At 33.7% G+C, this 18123-nt stretch overlaps 1 protein-coding gene and 1 long non-coding RNA gene across 3 annotated transcripts in view; one reads left to right on the top strand and one right to left on the bottom strand.

Annotated features, from left to right (window-relative positions):
• LOC125655256 (uncharacterized) overlaps positions 1-13422 on the bottom strand; it is a 22150-nt gene extending 8728 nt beyond the window's left edge. Inside the window, exons 1-5 of one of the 2 annotated variants that reach the window (XM_048885491.2) lie at positions 13336-13422; positions 4096-4156; positions 3485-3560; positions 3117-3358; positions 2645-2786 (exon numbers count right to left, since the gene is read on the bottom strand). In XM_048885491.2, coding sequence (XP_048741448.2) covers positions 2645-2786; positions 3117-3358; positions 3485-3560; positions 4096-4101 — 466 coding nt within the window. In that variant the 5' untranslated portion in view covers positions 4102-4156; positions 13336-13422. Of the gene's footprint in view, positions 1-2644; positions 2787-3116; positions 3359-3484; positions 3561-4095; positions 4157-13261; positions 13283-13335 lie in introns of those variants that run through there. The other variant, XM_048885492.2, reaches the window with a different exon arrangement.
• On the top strand, positions 9912-10675 carry LOC130048222 (uncharacterized). The gene is made up of 2 exons (XR_008797079.1): positions 9912-10085; positions 10632-10675. It is a non-coding gene; the product is annotated as an uncharacterized LOC130048222 (long non-coding RNA).
• Positions 13423-18123: the final 4701 nt, after the last annotated feature.

The following is an 18123-nucleotide window of genomic DNA, read 5'->3' as shown; positions in this document are numbered from 1 at the left end:
TAACGCAGTAATTCATATATACATCTCGCCTTAATGTCAACCAACTTAATATATAAACAAAATACACGTTTGTAAATGTCGATATCGTGTTTGTAAGATTCTCCAAGTTTTCCCATTCTTAACAATACTTAAATGACAAATTTTATGTTTTTGCCCAAAACTTGAAAAGGTATTCATACATTGATGTCAATTAATCTGATTTACAATGAAAGGGTTACATAAGTTCACATTATAATTGTTTGCAGATGTCAATGACATCTATATCGAACCTGAAGATTTTTTTCAGTTTCCGGTTATTATTATTATTATTATTTTTTACAAACTTTAGGTTTTTGTCACAAAATTGAAACGGTACCATGCAAGCAATCGGAATTATAGTGAAAGGGTGACATACTTTCAGAATATAATTGTTTTCAACGGTCCATGTCATCTATATAGGATCTGAAGAAGTTTTTCATTTTCCGACGATTTGTAAAGAAAAAATCATGTTTCAGCACCAAACCTTGTAAATACACCCTCATATTTATGTCAAACAACTTTATATATATTCAAAGGGTTACATACATTCACAAAATATTTGTTTGTAAAAGTCAGTGACATCTATATCGGATCTGAAGAGTGTTTCCAGTTTTCGGCTATCATTTTTACAAATTTCATGTTTCTTTTCCCTGTTTTACACCTTTCGTGGGTTTTGTTTGCCTAAAACTCGTAAACGTTCCTAGGTATAAATGTCAAACAACCTGATTTATATTCAAGGGACTCTGTACTTTCGAAAATATTTGTTTGCGAAAATCCCTAGGGGTCCTCCACTACCTTTACTAGCCCGTGATCTACAATATCTATTTTGATCATATTTTATCAAAGTGTTTTAAAATAAATTCTGTTAGGGTACCCTTTCGGGTGACAGAAAAGCTGTTGTTTTTCTTTAAAATTGACCACACTCAGCATTTCAAACAAGGTATCCAATGGAGAGAAATTGTGTGGTTTTCTACAGTCTGTCATAACCGAAAAGAAAGTATAACCGTCTGTATGAAAATATCAAGGTTACTTCAAACTACCAAATTAAATGACTAGGACAATACTAAATACTGACAACCGCGATCAGGTGATTTCCATTACCAGTACATGTACATTGATTGTGTACACAATCACTTATAAACTATTAGGGAATATATTTGTAAGACTCCAAAGTGCGATGGGACTCCAAAGTGCGATGGTCACGCCAAACCCCGATGGTCTGCTCCAAACCCCGATGGTGTGACACGCCAAAGTGCGATGGTCCACACTCATGCGCCAAAGTGCGATGGTCTGACACGCCGAAATCCATTGGTTTGTAAACGATACAGTATTTTGGTACAGACTGTACCAACCGTATGTTGTTTCACTAAAATATCAGTGGAAAACCCATGCTTAAAAAATAAGAAGTTCAACTTATTTCATTACCATCTAGTTGTCGTGTTATTAAACACAAAATTTTCCAACGCGAAATCGTATAGAATGTTTTGCATTATAGCATATCCCCAGGATTCTATTACGTGTACGTCACGAGTAATAAATGATCATGAATTAAAGAATGTTTGGGCGAAGTAGATAGTTCGACAACAAATGTACTTTGTCGTTCTCACTATCCTCAACCATGTATACCTTGCTGTTGCTGTCGTCCGTGTTGTTTCTTCGGTTTCATTTTGAAAGATGTTAAGAATGGCGTCATAATGACGTGACGTCACAAACGTTACTGAACTCTGCACCATCGGACTTTGGCGTGGCCATCGCACTTTGGTGTCCTTAACGTTAACGAACCATTGCACTTTGGGGCAGACCATCGCACTTTGGCGTGACCATCGCACTTTGGAGCGACCATCGCACTTTAGAGTCTTACATATTTAATGCTTTAAACCGTTAAATAAGTGAAACGAAGTAAAATGTAATTCAATGCAATAAATTCTACCAAGTACATGTATTCTACGTTTGACCCAGCGACTGTATGACTCTCTCTCTCTCTCCGGACTTTACATTTTTAAATGAATATAAAGGTCCTTGCCGCAGCTATATTAATGATAATTTCTTAACTCTCTTGCGATATATATATATATATATATATATATATATATATATATATATAATATATATCTTTCTCTGAAAGTGTAAACTACTGGCATCTCCGCACATGGGTTATTGTGTTTCATTCCATTACCACAGGTTATTATTTTATTCCATTCAATAAAAAAGTAACCCGTGGTTTGCGAAGATGTCATACTGTTTGCCAGATCAATGTTCTAACTATAAGGTAGATTACAACCCTTGATTTATCATCATTATACATCAAGTATCCAAATACTATTACCTGTCCGCCTTTATAAACTTTAGAATGGAGATAATAGCTTCTGTAACCACTTTAACAGAATATACATGCATTATGTATATCAGTTTTAATTTCATATACAAGAAGTCCTACATTTAAAGCATAAGGTATATTAATATTATCATGTGTCTTATTTATATTCTCAGTACAGCTCTTGTCATGTATGACTATGGTGTTGATACAAATGTACGTATTTTTTTCATTCCAGCAATGTGCAAGGTTTTCTTTGATACACTGTTAACTAATGCATCCATACGAAGAAGCATAAAATGCACCACTTACGACTATACATCTTTGTAGCATCCACATAAAAAAGGAATTCCCTTTTCCATTTGCTGGCAGAAAAGAATTGCACAACAATATACAGGTCTTCTCCTTGCTTTGCACAGAATTTAGACATCGAAATCCCCTCGCACGTATAAGACTGAAATTAGAAAGCTATATCCATGACTGGAAACGTGTGTTGATCTTTTTTCTATATATTTCTAGATAAGTAATCTAGACTTCACATATTGTTTAAAATGTAGATAGCAAAAGCAGGAGTGAGACGCAGAACTTTGATTTGTATTTACTTAATACAATGTATTTCAGGTTCTACATGCGAGTTCATCTATACGCATGCCCAGTACCACGCAAAAGTGTCAGCTTTATAATTGATATAATTGGGGAAATATGCATTTTCCTTTAATCAGCTATTATAGCTATGCCGAATTCATCATTGAATATCGATATTACTAGATAAACATGTACATACCCTCAACGCAGTGCCGTTTAAACTATTTCTGAGTGTTAATATCATTCTGCAAGATGGATCAAAATATGTTTTCGGAGTTGTGCAGATCTGGTATTTGTCCCTAGAATTTGTGCCATGACCACTGAAAGCTATGTGTGAACACCAAATATCACTGCTTTTATTATCACCGTGGTATGCCACATAAAACGAAAAGTCCTCATTGATTTGCTGTGGGTGTAAGGAACAGCTCTTTCCAAAAGTATCTAAAAAGAGTTTGAAAAATATATTGTTTTAAGAGGAGTTAATTGCAAGGAGAGTACAATAGAAGTTGATGAACAACGTTTATATGTGATGGAAAGAGTACAAAAGTAAATTAATAAATAACTTACATATTGTAGGTGATGTTGCACAAGCAAAGTGTAAAGTTAACAAACTGTTAACTGCATAAATAATTTCATTGAAGTTCTGAAATAAAGATTTGATGTCAATGCATATAGTATGATAGCAATTTTCTGTTATGGGGATCAATTATTTATTAAAATGAGTGTCTTGATCTTAGTTCAATCACTTAAAGTTTTTAGATTACTTATACAACCTCCAGCCCATGAGCTGTAATCTAGAAATCCGTAATGGTACCCTCGTAAAGGCTCAAATACATTTATGCTTTCAGGAACTCGGTGTAATTGAGTAGCGCTTTTCCATGGGGACAAGTCTTTGGGGTTTGTTTAATGAATTGTAAAATAACACCGATATTTGTCTTTTGTCTGCGATTTCAATAAAACGTAATTTGATATGATGTTTTCCTCTCTTTGATTGGAAGTTATTGTAAACAAGGAGAATTAGGTATTCCCCAATATAAAGCATTGGTAGGTATCACAATGTTTATATACAAAGACGTGCTTGTTAACTACAAAACAAGTCTAAAAGTATATATACAGTTAAAACCAAATTCATTGATATCATATGTGCTGATTTGAAATGAAAAGATAAAAACACATACTTGCATTTTGTTTGTCCACTCAAGTCTCTATAACTCCATTGATACTACTTTAGCGCTTTTTCTGTCAACAAAAATGGAAAATGATTAATTCTAATCAAATTAGAAATATTTATGATTAAATCTATCATACTTGTAAAATGTATTTTGCCATTTTACTTTCTATTTGTGTGCGATATATATACATGTACATCGAAGAAGCAAACTTTATTACTACTTTGTAAAGCCTTTATTGTGATTGGTCTGTCTTAATATTTGGATAGGACAAGAAACTATTTTTCGAAAAACAAATTTTGCGGTATCTTTGCACTTTGATGTATGTACGAGTCCGCCCGTGGCATGGTCGTCTCAAAGATGATACAGATTTAATTGACCAGTAAAGCGTGTACACATGTGCATACCGTAGGGAGTTTTTAAATTTTCAGTTGTAATATAATTTCCAAAGAAAATCGATTTTCAAATGTTCCTTCGAGTGACACATTTTAAAAAAAATTCTATTCTAAAAGTTTTGTATGTTAGAATGAACGTGTGAAATGGTAGGGAAAGAGAAGCAGGAAAGATTAATTTAGAATTGAATTTCAGCACGAATATCGCCAGGGTGACCCGTGTCGGATAATCGTAAAGACTACACAGTGTTATACGCATCGATAGGCTGGAAAAGATTAGAATTTCACTATGGCCTGTTTCCACAAACAATATATCCCTCCTCTTCCTGGTTCAATAGGTCAAATTAAAAATAGTCTGTTATAGTAAACTATCCGTCACGTTTCTACGGATTGGCAATTTCTCATATTCATGGATATCATAGAAAACAGAAACAAATATCAATGTATTGCTCCAAAATGTTATCTAGAATTATTTATAGTCTTTACAAATGTAGAAACAAGGGCAGTCACCTCAATCAACTCGTTTCGCAAATACAGAACTTCTAATGTTTCCAACCCACCACCGTGTATTTTATTTGGTACACGTTATACCAATACCATACACACTAAACTGTTTTCTCAACTAAGATTTATTTTCAATAGTCATCTTTGCTCCTGTGGTAACAATGGAGTTGTGTATAATTTCTTTTTGTGCTTGTAAAAGTAATACAAGTGCTAGAAATATTTTTTTTTAAATTAACAATTGATTTGGTCAATATGAATACAAACCTACTATTATGGGGAAATGCATTTGTTATTGCAAACCAGTAGCAGTATTTTCGCTGCTGTTCATAAATTCATAGATGATTACGTTTTTAGATTTAGTAATTGAAATGCTGTTTAATCTTGCGTCACTTGCTATTTTATATGTTGTATCCAATATTCTTAACATATTATATGTATATATTGTAATATTTAAGGCGAGGAACTAGTAAGTTGAAATAACTTGGCTCCGATCCTTTTGATTATTCAAAAAATGTTGAAAACAGAAAATAATCATATAAAAAAATAAATACAAATCGCAAATAAAAGCGGAATAACATATTTACATGTACATGCAAATGAAACACATCCCTTCCTGTGGAAAGAATCCTCGCGCTGACAGTGAATTTTCACTGTAATTAGGTCCCTCCCAATATTTTATCGATGCATACTAGACATTCCTGTTTGAATAAGTACATATGCTATTCCGCTTTTAATTGCAGTTTTTATAGAAATATATAGACCATTAATACAAATGCAGATATCAGAAAAAATACATGGCTTACTATCACAACGATTTACAAATGTATGTACAACCTCAACCGTTCCGAAGATGAGTGTGGATTTATTTTCTATTGATTGATTGATTCTATTTTGCGAGACGCTCGAAAATTTTTCAGTCATATGGAGACGTCATCAAGACCGGTGAAGGGCTTCAAATTTAGTCCTATGCTCGGCGCTTACTTCCATTGAACAGTGAGGGTTCTTTAGCGTGCCACACCTACTGTGACACGGGTCATCCGTTTTTAAGGTCATCTCCGAGGACCGTCCGTGACATTCACACCTGATGCCGAGAGTTTGGCGATGGAACTGTCACTACCTGTTTTAACGACTTCGGTCTGTTGCGGCCTTCCGCATGCGAGGCGAACGCTCTAACCTCTAGACCACCGCGGCGGTTGATTTATTTTCTAAAGGTGATCTAAAATTCAAGTTGAATAAATAGATATGTATATGTTTTATTTTGTATTTCCTTTCGTTTGTTACCTCATTATGGTAGTGTTTTGAAATCAACATTGTTTACTGAAGATTTCATTTCTTAATGGGGGATATATGTTCGCCGAGTTGATATCCATCAACTCGCAAAAAGCGTTTCAATCACTTTGAGTAAAAAACCCCACATCGTATTCTATATCCTTTCATCGTGCAGAATCTCTTGGGAGGTAACATGTCTACCAGTATCATTTTTCTAATAAAGAATACAACCCCCCCCCCCCCCCCCCCACATCATATAGACAAGGCATCACTTATTGTAAAGGAAGTATGCAGAGATAGGCGTCCAGAAAGCTAGAATTTCAGTGCGGCGTGATGTCTCGTCAGTCACAGTGCATGTATTGCATATCCTTGTTTCCGAATTAAAATGAAAATCATAAGATATTTACAAGGGTGGTGTGCATTATTTCTCACTGGAGTGAATTATGTTCTATAAATAGGACAATATATTGTTGTTAATCCTGTGAACTCGTTAATCTCATAATTTCATTTTTATTAAACCAAATTTTCCACCAGAATTCGTTGTGGTGCATGTGAACTGGGGGGGGGGGGGGGGGGGGGGGGGGGGGCAAGATTCGCATGTGGCTATTTTCTCCTAGTGTCAAATTTACATCTAGTCGGTCTAGGTCAAATTAACTTAAATCATACTCTGTGTAGTTTCAGCCGTGTGAACGCATAGCAAAATTTACACACCTGTAAGTGATGGGGTATAAAACACTCCATACTTTTCTCTAAATATTTCATATAGCATTTGAACTATGAATGACAAAACCTATAGCAAGGAAATCCTTGTCTTCAAATTGCATCCATATTGCTTGGAAATAGCTAACTTAATAAAGTGATGTCATTTCTTAGGAATTATAGACTTCTTCTTCTTTTTTTTTTTTTTGGTTTTGGGTGTTTGTTTTCTTTCTCTTTTTTTGGAAGGGGTGGGGGGGTCGTGTGTTAGAGATGTATAAACTTTTTATGACAATATGATTGACCCAATATGTACGCATGGCGATTGCATTCTTCATGCACAATACAGACCCGTTTCTCGAGTTCTCGTTTTGTAACAGCATGAGCGAATAAATCTGTTTACATAATTTTCACAGAGAGAGCAATTCTTCAATCAAAATGAATACATGTATACAAGTCCTTGTAATGAATACCTGAAATTCACCAGTCAGTATTTGGAGAGTAAGTCGTTTCCGTCCTTCCGAACCCACATATGGCGCAACTGTCGTCACATGTATGAAGCGCATGCACCAACATAAAACTGTCTGCATTTATGAAACCACTTAACCTAGATAAAGTTACAATTCACGCTTCCCTCTTGTTATATTGGGTGTAAAATGAGCGGTTACAATATCACTTGTTATCAGTCGATGTATTTCTCAGACTATAATTGTAAAGATATTTCAGACGGGTAGAAAATCATGTCAATGTGGAAAAATTCAATACCAACATCGTTGCTTGCATCCCAATTTTGATGCACGTGTCATTGTTCGTAATTCGTGTGTGTCTCACCTACATTCTTTTCAATAATATAATATGTCAAAGATTATGTTTACTCTTATCTAAGGTAGTAAGAAACACCTGTAAAATTAGTTCTCACTTTTATCTTCTTAAATTCATTAATTTGATAAATGAAATCTCCATAATACTTATATTCAAAGATGTTCTGAACAAACTAATATAATCCATGACATGTATTTGGCATATTCTAAAAAAACAATATGGGAGACATCCTCCAGTATAATGAAGTTCTGGGAGTCTAAATCTTGAATGCATTTATTTCATCTTTGTGGGGATTAACTGTCTATTATTAAGTAACCGGTAACTTTCGTTGTGTAGCTTGTAGAGACCTGATATTTGGACACACTCGTTTGTCTTAAACCATAATGAAGGTCCAGGTCATATACTAAGATTAAAGGGCAAATATAATTAGTCCACGCCATTTGCCGAATGTGTCATTTGTTTCATTATCAACATTTTTAAAAAGTCCAAAAATACCCGAAATCCTAGGTTGAATTTTCTTTATTTCAAAATATATTGATTTTTGTATCATTTTATTCAATATGGTTTTTATAATTTGAATTATATATTTCCCTTTAAGAGATCTTAATATGCTGTAGCTATTTTACGTTTAAGATTTGCTATTGACGAGATATGCATGTTATATTGTACATCGCGATGTGTACACAAATATATCAATTACAATATATTTTGTCGAGATTAAGTAACAAATAGGTCAGTTTTATAAAAAGTATAACTAATTTTTGTAAAATCTCTATAGGGGCCTAGAGCACATTCATATCACAGAGTCTAATTTCACATTCTTCTAACTGGATTCTGATACCTTATATTTGATCTATTTGCAGAAAAAAATGATAGCCTACGATAGATTTCTTTTATACCATGCACAATAAGAGGTTTTGTATTTCGAGAAAAGATTGACGTACATGTATCTATATTGTACTACCTTAAGATTGTAAAATATTTGCTCTCAAAAACAATTGACTCCAATGCACATATCAGTGAGTGCATTGCAAACACAAAACAGTGAAAAGAAATAGTGAAAAATGTACTAAAAGTAAATCACAAGGATAGATTTTTTATCTTGGTACTAAAATGCATAAATATAAGTGGATTGTCCCTCCCTAGCACAGTGGAATCATATATTGATAACGCTGATGTAAAAGATAAGACTGAAAATGTAGTCGATGTACGTAAGATTTTCAACAAACACAATGGAAGCATGCAACCAGAAATAAAATCAATAGACTGACCAGTGGGTGTTCATTATTTTCACGATTTGTTCGAAATCCTGCATTATTACTATATCACCTAATTGAAGAGGAAATTTTGTTTGATTGTTTCATACATATACGTCCCTTTGAGAATTTTCACTCATTTTTTATATTCATATGAAGCAGAATTTATTCAAAAACTTCTACGTGAGAAGAAAAGATCTCTTGCTGTGGCCTTCAATTCGACATTTGGATATATATCGACGACTTTTTATGCATTAACAATAATAACTTTCATTCATATGTCGATTTGATATATCCCTGTGAACTCCAAATAAAAGACACAACAGAGTCGTCCACTTCTGCTTCATACTTAGATATTTTATTGAAAGTAGATATTAACGGCAAACTAACAACTCAACTTTATGACAAATGGGATGATTTCAGCTTCTCCATCGTCAATTTCCCAGATTTATGTAGCAACATTCCATTATTACATGTGCCTGTATATGGTGTTTATATCTCTCAACTGATTCGATAGGCAAGAGCTTGTTCTGTGCATGGTCAGTTTTAAATCGAGGCAAGCTACTGACAAACAAGTTGATAGTACAGAGGTTTGAACGGTCTTGTTTAAAGTAAGCATTTCGCAAATTCTATGGTCGTTATAACGATCTAGTTTGCCAATACAACCTATCATTGGGTCCAATACTGTCTAATATGTTTCATACCGATTGTTAGGCCGTTCTTGGCACACTGATTTTGAATACGAATAACTCCGTTTACATTTTCTGGCATTATCTGGGGGTTAAGTGGCGTGCTACTATGTCGCTGATACCTATATACCAAAGTAGAGAGGCTACACGGACACAATTTCCTACTAGACGAGCCCCCGACTTACACTGACTGTTCCGTCACCGGAATTATTTATCCGGATTTTGATTTTTAGTTCTTTCCGATCTGATGTTTTGAGAACGTATTACAAACGTTATATGCAGCATGTGCTCCTGAGCACTCGCGTATCTGTTTACCTGTGTAAAATGTAGATCTTTAGTGTCTTGTTCACTTGAAACTGTTCCTGCACAGCGTAAGTGTTTATCTAGATGTTTTTTTATTTAGATTGCAAAGTTATGGAAACTTGTTTACCTATTCAGTTTTGCATATGTATACTAGGTTGTGGATCAGAGAAATTTCGGGATAAATATGAAAGGAACTGTTATTGTGAAATTATCTGGATTTTTTGTAATGCTATCATACTAGCATTTCTTGAAGTATTTAAACAAGCCTTCAATATGAATATTTCCTGATGCATACACAATTTAGGGATTTTTATGCCATTTACATGTGTGTATGGATGATGTTTATGATGCGGGGTTTTGTATCGATGGTATATACATAGTTGTTTACATGAATTTATGGATATCAGAGATAAAGTGTATGCACTTATATTTTCTATTATCATATTTCAATTGTTTGTTTGCTTTACCACAATTTTAAAGCGAATTGCTGTCTGAATTTAAAAAGTATGGTCACCAGTTATTGTCATAATCATGCATTGATTTGTGTATATATGGTTAATCTCATTTTTTGTACATGATTGAATTGTAATAGTGTGTTCTTTGTTTCTTTTCAGTTTTCTTACCATTTCATCTTTACTCAATAAAGTTTTGGAGTATTTTTGACTGGTTTTACTGCAGTATGGTCTTGGACTCTCCAGACTACAGACTGTACACTGACTTACCACTACTTCACGGGATCAGCTTCGTCCTCAGCATCAAACTGTACCCAGACGAAATACGACTTTGATGACACATGTCTAGACTGTATTTTATCCTGAATTATGTTTGGCTTTCCAACAAAAATATTAGGAGAGGGACTTGTAAGTTGTCAAAACTTGTTCCCAATCCTTTTGATTTCATCAATAAAATATGTTCAAAACAAAAACAAAAACAACAAAAATGTCATATCCCCCTTTCCCTTCATCTAAATGTTCACTAGCATAAGAAGATGCCTGTTTTATTTGGTATACGCCAAAAGTCAATGATCGAAGATAATCTGATGATAGGACAGGAAAGTCGGGAACAGTGTCTGTCGCGTCCATTTTTGTTAATTTTATTGAAAGATTTAGTTTCTTTTAAGAAGTTCTCTGTATTTTTTTTTTTAGCATTTTATTGGATATATCTAAATCGTTTTCAGAATCTGAAGATAGAGCAGGTCTAATTTTCCTTTATGGAATTGCAAGTTAAATTTTGCACAACCAGATAATGTCATATTCTGTAACTGTTTTTTTTTTTTTTTTTTTTTAGAGTTCTCGCTTAGCCAACATCGAAAAACAATTTGTATTCGGAGTGGGCGGGACCCTAAAATTCCGTAGCTACATTTTTTTTAATTATCAAAAATCAAAATATTATAATCTCAAGCGTTTAAGGAAGGGTTTTTAACAAACAAAATTGATATATGCTAATATATATGCTAATAAAAAAAATCTCTATAATTATTTTGGAGAATATCAAGCATTATGTATTAAAGAAAAATACGTCAACTAGCATGAACAATATCAATATAAATTGGCAAGAAATAGAAGAAGCAATTAAATAAATTCAAACAATTGTGATTTCCACACTATTTTAATTTTGATTTATTTACTAAATATTCACACAATTTGGTACTAAATAATGGGATGCGATATTTTGATTTAATGAATTACTCCGTTTATGCGATGAAGGTAGAGGGCTCAAGGTGGGTGTGATCGGTCAACAAGGGATTCTTACTCATCCTAGGCACCTGATACCACCTCGGGTGTTCCGAGGGGTCCGAGTTTGGCTTACTCTGAATTTTGTATTCTTTATAGGATTTATGAGATTGATCACCGTTGGTTATCTTCACTTTTTCATCACATCATGAGGTGTACAGAAAAAAACGGTACATGTTTAGGTTGCAATATTGCATATCAGAAAAATTCATAAAACAAAAATGTTTTTTATGAAAATAGAGAAAACGAAATTTGACACCTACTGGAACCATTGGAATACATTGATTCAATAGTCTCTCTCTCTCGATCGATCGATCTGGTAAAATCATTATGGTGTATAAATGTTAGTATATTATAGAGACTGCAAAAAGAATATAGAAATATTTAGAATAAGTAAAAAGAAAAGAAGAAAAAATAGCATCATGCTGAGATGACGTCCCCACCCAAATTATCAGGTTCCAACCTTAAATTTCACACATGCTAATTTTCATCCTAAAGCAGGACGCCAAGTCGTACATTTCAGATGTAATTTCTTTAATTATGTATATTTAATAAGTATATCCCACTTCATGCAATTATAACACACCCCTGTTTTGTTTATATGTATTTCAGATTAAGAGTAACGCATTCCACGAATAACAATAATACACATTAATCAATATTACATGTAATGATATTCACCATCCCATCATTCAATATCAACTATAATGCATTATTCAATATTGTGATATTCAGTTTTCAGTATATATGATAGGCAGTGTCGTTACACTAATTATTCAATATTAATGGTATTCATTAAAGCAATCACATAACAATTTTTTAAACAACAGAAAATGGATTTTTTCTGATATAACCAATAGATTCATTTTCCATTTCCTGTTAATTGTTTTTTATCTTTTGTTTAAAATCCTGGGACAATTAAAACTCCATTCATGACAAGGAAATCAAAACCAATTCTGGTGCACGTGATTATGCATAGTACATCTAACATATCGCATCCATTATGACATAAATGTAGACCTTTTTATGCTGTATGGCGAAGTCTTGATATCATCTACAATATTATAATTTTTGATAAACTCACTTTATCTAGGAACATTAATAATTTTGAATTTAAAAATTTAGACAAGAAATGTAAAGTTACAAACCGTATTCGGATAAGTTATTTCTGAATGGGGCATTTGACTAAATTCAACGAAACATAAGAATGTATTTTTAGTTTTGGTTTTGTCTTTTAATTTTCAAATCAATCAATGTAATTGCCAAGTAAATGGATATTTTTTTCTCACGTATGCATGTATTTAACTACATTGTATAATCTACGCACTGTACATTATGTCAATTTATGAGAATAAACCATGCGAGATAGGGCTCTCACATGTGAAAATGCTTCTAAACATCATCCTCACATGACCACGTGTTCCAATAACCAAAACTTACATCAAGACAATGGTCGCTTAGTACAGAATTAATTGCAAAAATGAACATTATGACAGAAAATACTGGCTTACCTGAGGATCGATGAGACAATGGATGCAGTTTTCACAGTAAGAAATATAATACAATCAAAACAAATAACATATACCTGTTACTCAATAACCCCTGCTCGGGTAGCTAAAAACCCAATCTTCTTAGTTTTCCAGAGAACGCAACTGACTACACTGCACTACCGAATGCATTTGCGTGAAGCTTGTTGCAAATTTTAAAATTGAAATATGATAGCCGATATCACCTAATCTGGAGATACGGTAGATGCCAAGGTTAAAACGTTAGGAGGAGCATTCCACTTCCTTGTCATGGTCTTTTTCTATTGGTTTATTTCTCTAAACTAATACTACCGCATCGTTGGATCATGTTAATTTGAGAAATTTAATACTGACAATAGTTTTCATTCCATTTTCTTCATATATCTGACACTGTTTAAAATTTGTATATTTGTCGCCAATAGTCTTTTTGACGACATAGATAGAATTCCAAAAGAAAATTTGTCACATGAAGCTCTTCCGTACAACTCTAACGCATTTAAACCTTTAAAGATGTTTGCACCTGAGATTTTGTAAAGTCTATTTTTGATTTCTACATTGAAGGAGAAACATGAAGTGAAAAAGAACTGGGGTAGCAATGATTGATATTGGGCTGCAGTGTTCTAAACATGACCTTTTTGCACTTAAGATTTACTCAATATCTATTCAATCAAACTTGATTTGTTTGTTGGTGTCATCACAACATAAACAACACAAATAAACACACTGTAGACACATAATCATATCTTCTAACAGTACAGATATAAAACTTTAATACAAGTAATAAAATAAATAATTACTTTTTTGCACTTGATAAGCGAAAAAAATCATGATATAATATTTGAGAGTTTAAAGGGACATATTAGGAGCTCTTTCTAAACTTTCATATATAATTTTCAAGGTCTTGTCTTGAAATTTAAAATGGAACTAAAAAAAAAGTGGGAGGTTTTAATTTTTAAAGGGACTGATTTACGATTTCCCCACAGAATTTGTTTTTCACTTTAAATGATCAACATCTACAATTTAATATGTTTAGAAGGTATCACAAAAAAAGTAGGGTTATTTATCATGACAGGAGCTCATTATGAAGAGTTTATTTTTTGTTTTGAAAACAAAGATTAAGGTGTGTTATTGATTACAAAGTTTTCAAAATAAATGGATATTTGTCCAAGTTTATTACAAATGTATATGTATCACATTTCAAAAATACTTCGGTAAAATTTGCCATTTAAGAGTTGAAATTTGTGACTGTACAAAATTGAGCTGCTTTAAATCACAAAATTAACATTTCACCGATTCGTTTGTTTAGTTATTACATATGAAGACTCGCGTCTTTGTTAGATAACACAGATTAAAGCTAAAATATTGCTCTTATCCTTGCATTCAGAAGGTCCAAAATTTTGGTTGTCAACATTAAATGAGTTATCTTGATTTTTAACATCAAAAAAATGAAAAATATTTCCCCCGAAAAACGTGAACCAGTCCCTTTAAAGGCATAGGGCTATCTTTTATCTCAAAAATGACATCACAATATTTTGCAAGAACTCCAAAAAACAAATTTGTAGTATTAATTATGAGTTATCTATAGCTGCAGCGCTTTGAAATTTAAGTCATTTTGGCGTTTTAACCTTTTATAAAATTTTTGTCTGGAGGACAATATATTAAACTGGTACCCCGCTGATTGGTGGCAACACACAAACATAAGAGATGCGAAGTCAACAGGGTACCAGTTTAGGCAAATGCGAACAGGGAATTATTTTGCAATTACTATCGTATCCATTGTGTTTGTAAACATTCTGAAAAAGTTTTTGTGATTTTCTAGTTATGATCTAAAATTTAGCCACCTTTTTGGAACATGCAAAATTTCAACAATATCTTAGATCCTATGCCTTTAAACGACGATATTGAATTTTTATACAAAATTCGGAGTAAATTAATTTAAACTTTTTTAAGAATGAAAGGTGAAGATAACGAACAATGATCAATCTCATAACTCCTATAAGCAATACAAAATAGATAGTTGGGCAAACACGGACCCCTGGATATACCAGAGGTGGGATCAGGTGCCTAGGAGGAGTAAGCCTCCCCTGTTGACCGGTCACACCCGCTATGAACCCTATATCATGATCAGGTAAACGGAGGTATCCGTACTCAAAATCAGTGTGCCAAGTACGGCATAACAATCGGTATGAAACACGTCAGACAGATTTTGACCCGATGGTAGGTTGTATTTGCAAACTAGATCGTTCTAACGACCATAGAATTTGCGAAATGCTGACTTTAAACTAGACTGTTGAAACCCTTGCATTATCAACTTGTTTGAATCGGTGTTCTGTTTTGAAAAAATATATCAACCAAAGAAGATGAGTAACTTTATGGAGCCGAGGACCCACAGATGGACAACTATCAAAGTTAAAATTGAAACTCTCCAGAAAAAGAAAAATTTGCATTCTAGTCAAAACAATCAATACATAGTTTCCAAAAATATTTTTCGATGTGCCCATTTCAAAGGAACAAAATCACGTATAGGTGAAAAAACGCACAAAATAACAGTAAATTTGACTTTTCCAAGCAGATTTTCAAATGGAGTGGGCCAAGTCTCCATTGTGAACTGAGTGAAATATGTTAGTACATGTTCAGGTGTAAAATGTTTTGTAAATAAAAGTATGGAGACATGACCCACTCTATGACAAAAACTTACGACTTCTTATATATAAGTTTTGTCGTATTATCAAGAAAATTTCTATGTCCAGACGGGTGACATTAGATACATGTAGCTTGAAATTTGGAAATTCTCTATGGGATGGATAGCCGCGGTGGTATAACGGAAGACTCACTGATGTTTTGATAGATTACATATCTATGGTTCGAATACCAATTTTTCCTACCTATTTTTTTTTTTTAATTATTAGACTTCTCATAATTATTTGTGTCTGGCATTTTATGCTAAGTTTTACTCATAGCATGCAGTCTTAATGACGATCACAAGCAATTAATTCCAACATGAAGTTAGTGAGTAAATGTAACCAAGTATGGGACCTCCTGTGAAGTATGGAACGCCAACTCGAAGGAAAGTTAAAGAGAACAATTTCAACAATGCTTAAGAAGTTACTTGAAGAGATCATGACAAAGGCCAAATAGGCAACCAGTACAGATTGTCTAAAAGGCACAATGAAAAGGTTCAGTACAAAAACAAAAGCAAATCAAGTGTCTGTTTCTGTCCCATTTGTATTTTCTTGGCAATCTAACAGCAAATGTGCGTTCTGTAACTGTAAAACCCTCCTCAGAGTTGTACCAAAAGAGGCGAGAACTGATGCCGTTATCATATTCGGTATATTAGTACCAGTAGGTTGTAAATGCTGTTCAAAAAGTAATAGTTATTGTATATTTATGTCGGTGTATCTTGATTTATTTGGATGAAGGGCGGTGACGAGTGCGAAGCACGAGTCTCCGCCCTTCGTCCAAATAAATCAGGATACACCGAAATAAATATTCAATAACTTACTTGTATCATGACCAATTAGAAATATAATATTTGTCATGTGACCAGTCGTTATTGCATGGTTTTTTAATTACCCCAATGAAAAGTAAAGTTTTCGTCGGGTGATCGCTTAGGTATTTTCCTCTTCCCGCCATGCATGTTCATCGCGCACACATCGCCCGATAGTTGGTGAGAGCGGATGTGGAGAATGTGTCTGGTCAGAACACCTCAACTATGAACATTGGCGATTTACACGATTTGGATGTACAGTTTTTATTCAATGATGATCAAGAGGATTTTCCCACTGTACGCATGTGATGATCACACATTTCGTGAGATTAAACTGGGAAATTATATTTTTAATGGATATCGACACGGCCGCGGGCCTAGATGTCGTGAATTCTGATTTGAACTTCACCTTGTGTTAAAATTGTGGTGTTCAATAATTTATTTACACAGCACAGTTTTAAAAAAATATGCAAATGATGGTTCCGCCCACTGGTGTATCTCCAGTTATTGTACACTTTTTATAAAAGGAAAAACACCACAGCCATGATACAACATTTGTTGGGGAAAAACTGAATCCAAATCAAAGCATTAATACTGCACTATACAAAAAACGCTATTCCACATTTGATTTACACTACAAAACATGTGAGGTTTCTCATTCACATCAGTTAATGTGTCAATGGGAATGCGGAGCATGTACTGTTGGATGTTGCGAGCATATATGCAGTGTCATTTGGTACCTAAGGTACTCCAGGCATCAGTGTAATTATGTGTGTGTTAAAACCGCTCAATGTCTGATATACATGTTGCAACCTGTGAAACTAATTCTGATGATGATTTTGGTTAAATATTCTTCTTTGAAGTATGATCTACATCTAAATATTTTGGACAGCGTTTTAGTACGGTACTATATCTATTGTAAATACGGTTACCATCAATGCGGAGTTTAAACTCCCGATTCGCGATCCGTGCCCAATCATGAATAGGCTTATTATTCGCCAAGTTCACCCATCTTCTTTAATAAATTACAATATTTGAATTAGTTTAAAGTCTCAACTACTTGTATCATGAATTATAAAACTGAAATAGGTTTTTAAAAAAAGAAAGAAGATATATTGGATGAAACAGAAACTGTAGTATCATGCAGATTTAGAACCTTTAGATTGATCAATCCTTCCGCCACAAAATATAGTCCCTGCTAAACCCTTTCAAAATTTGAATTGACACATTTTTCTTCTTCAAATGGATGGGATTCAGTAATAGATGTGTAATATGTTTGCACCAATGGGATCAGTATTGAACCAGTACATGTGTAAATACTTAGTTGGGGCACCCTGCGCTGAAAAGCTCAGGAACTAAC

The sequence above is a fragment of the Ostrea edulis genome, chromosome 7 (genome assembly GCF_947568905.1).
Source record: "Ostrea edulis chromosome 7, xbOstEdul1.1, whole genome shotgun sequence".
NCBI lineage: Eukaryota > Metazoa > Mollusca > Bivalvia > Ostreida > Ostreidae > Ostrea > Ostrea edulis.
This window is presented reverse-complemented; position numbering and strand designations above follow the sequence as displayed.